This window comes from Austrofundulus limnaeus, unplaced genomic scaffold (assembly GCF_001266775.1).
Source record: "Austrofundulus limnaeus strain Quisiro unplaced genomic scaffold, Austrofundulus_limnaeus-1.0 Scaffold466, whole genome shotgun sequence".
Lineage (NCBI taxonomy): Eukaryota > Metazoa > Chordata > Actinopteri > Cyprinodontiformes > Rivulidae > Austrofundulus > Austrofundulus limnaeus.
In genome coordinates, this window is record NW_013952868.1 from 46,117 (window position 1) to 48,461 (window position 2,345).

At 48.7% G+C, this 2,345-nt stretch overlaps 1 protein-coding gene across 1 annotated transcript; it reads left to right on the forward strand.

Moving 5' to 3' along the window:
• The first annotated feature begins 16 nt into the window (after window positions 1-16).
• nkx2.1 (NK2 homeobox 1) lies at window positions 17-2,061 on the forward strand. Its single transcript, XM_014025308.1, has 2 exons — window positions 17-491; window positions 1,056-2,061. Exons 1-2 carry the CDS (start codon window positions 125-127, stop codon window positions 1,736-1,738), a joined length of 1,050 nt encoding a protein of 349 aa, XP_013880762.1. The 5' UTR covers window positions 17-124; the 3' UTR covers window positions 1,739-2,061.
• Window positions 2,062-2,345: the final 284 nt, after the last annotated feature.

The following is a 2,345-nucleotide window of genomic DNA, read 5'->3' on the forward strand; positions in this document are numbered from 1 at the left end:
AAAAAAAAAAAAAAAAAAAAAAAAAAAAAAAGGGAGAGAGAAAAAAGGGAGAGAGAGAGAAAAAAGGGAGAGAGAAGGAGAGATTGCCTTGCCTTCTAATTTCTCCCTCTCCAGTCACAGAACAATGTCGATGAGCCCTAAGCATACGACTCCTTTTTCTGTTTCCGATATCTTGAGTCCCCTCGAGGAGAGCTATAAGAAAGTAAGTATGGAGAACAACAACTTGGGGGCACCTCTCACTTCTTACCGGCAGCCGCAGGTCTCTCAGGCGGCGATGCAGCAGCACCACATGGGTCACAACGGGACKGTGTCTGCGGCGTACCACATGACGGCGGCAGGTGTTTCTCAGCTCTCCCACTCTGCCATGGGGGGCTACTGCAACGGCAACCTGGGCAACATGGGGGACCTGCCGTCTTACCAGGACGGCATGCGGGGCAGCGCCACGGCCACGGGCTGGTACGGAGCCAACCCAGACCCGCGTTTTTCCACCAGTGAGTATCCTGCAGCCAGATTTCGCGCGCTGCGTAAAATCCATTTTAATAACATATATGACGCGTAAAATGGATTTTACGCACCATATTCATATTTATAAAATATATTTTCACGTGCGTAAAGTCTATGTTTATATTTATTATAGCTCTTGAATTAAAATACACACGTTTCATGTATGTTTATTTTCCAAAAACACTTGGAATATTTTTATTTTTTACAAGGACGAAAGGACAGATTTTAGTCTGAGCGTCAATTCCAATAATTTCAAGTTAACCATTTAAATAGTTTTCCCATTTATACTAATGTAGCTATGGAGAGCTAAAACATAAATTATTTGATGATGCTTGATAGTTTTCTGGACATGCAGGTGAAATATGTTGAGGGAAAAAAAGAATTTTATTTTTTTGCGCTAATTTTTTGACTGATAAGTAATTTGAGCATAGGACGCCTAATTTGGCCAACTTTATCAGAACAAGAAGTAAGTTGCGAATTAACTGGTTTATTTTTCACATTTTCTGCAGATAAAAAATAGATAATGATTCAATTTTTTTTCTCCCCCTCAGTTTCTCGCTTCATGGGCTCGTCGTCGGGCATGAACATGGGCAGCATGGGCAGCCTCAGCTCCTTGGCGGATGTCGGCAAAGGCATGGGCTCCCTGTCCAGCACCCCGAGGAGGAAACGGCGCGTGCTTTTCTCCCAGGCGCAAGTCTACGAGCTGGAGCGGCGCTTCAAGCAGCAGAAGTACCTGTCGGCTCCGGAGAGGGAGCACCTGGCGAGCATGATCCATCTCACCCCGACCCAGGTGAAGATCTGGTTCCAGAACCACCGCTACAAAATGAAGCGCCAGGCCAAGGACAAGGTGTCCCAGCAGCAGATGCAACAGGACAGCGGCTCGTGCCAGCAGCAGCAGCAGCAGCAGCAGCAGCAGTCCCCGCGCAGGGTGGCGGTGCCGGTGCTGGTGAAGGACGGCAAGCCGTGCCAGGGCAGCGGCCACACGCCCACCTCCTCCGCGCAAACACACCACCAGCAAGGCGGCAACGTCATGATCATGTCCAACAATACGTCCGGCCTCGCGCAGCACCAGGCCCAGCAGGTGGGGGGTCACTCCCCGGACTTGGCGCAGCACTCCTCCAGTCCGCCGTCCCTGCAGAGCCAGGTGGCCGGCCTCTCCCACCTCAACTCCCCCGGCGCRGAGTACGGCTCGGCCCTGCAGTGCTCGGCCCTGCTGTACGGCAGGACGTGGTGACAAGAGGAGCCTCTCATTTAAATGACATTCTATAAATAACAGAAGAAGATGAACAGGAGGAAGAAAAACGCAATTTCTGTCAAGACTCGACAGGTTTTATTGTAAATGCGCGCGTGTGAACAGAAAGCGGAGTGAAACCGGTTCTTGAAGCCGACTCGCGTGGAACAAACTCTCCCACGAACTGCGGACGTGTGGAATTAATTTATGTAAATTATATCGAGACTAAAACACGATTTATTAGTCAAATAGATGTGAGGGGGTGGGGAGGGACACCGAACCGGACCGGACTGCTGTGTGACAGGCGCTGTGCCCCCCCCCCCCCCCCCCCCCCCCCACACACACACACACCGGGACTCTGGTTTCTAACAGACTTTAATGTGAGCCGTAGCTTTAGCTTGTATATTTCTGTAAAAGGATGGAGTTTTAGCTCTTTGTTGTACAAACGCTTTTTGCTGGTTTGTGGTGGTTTTACTGGTATTTGTACGTTTTATTTCTTTGTAACTTATAGATATTTGACTTACTACAAAAACAGTCCTATTAATAAATTATGGAAACAAGAACAGCTAAACGTTTTGTGAAATATGTCTAAACAGGCGCTGTGTGAAGC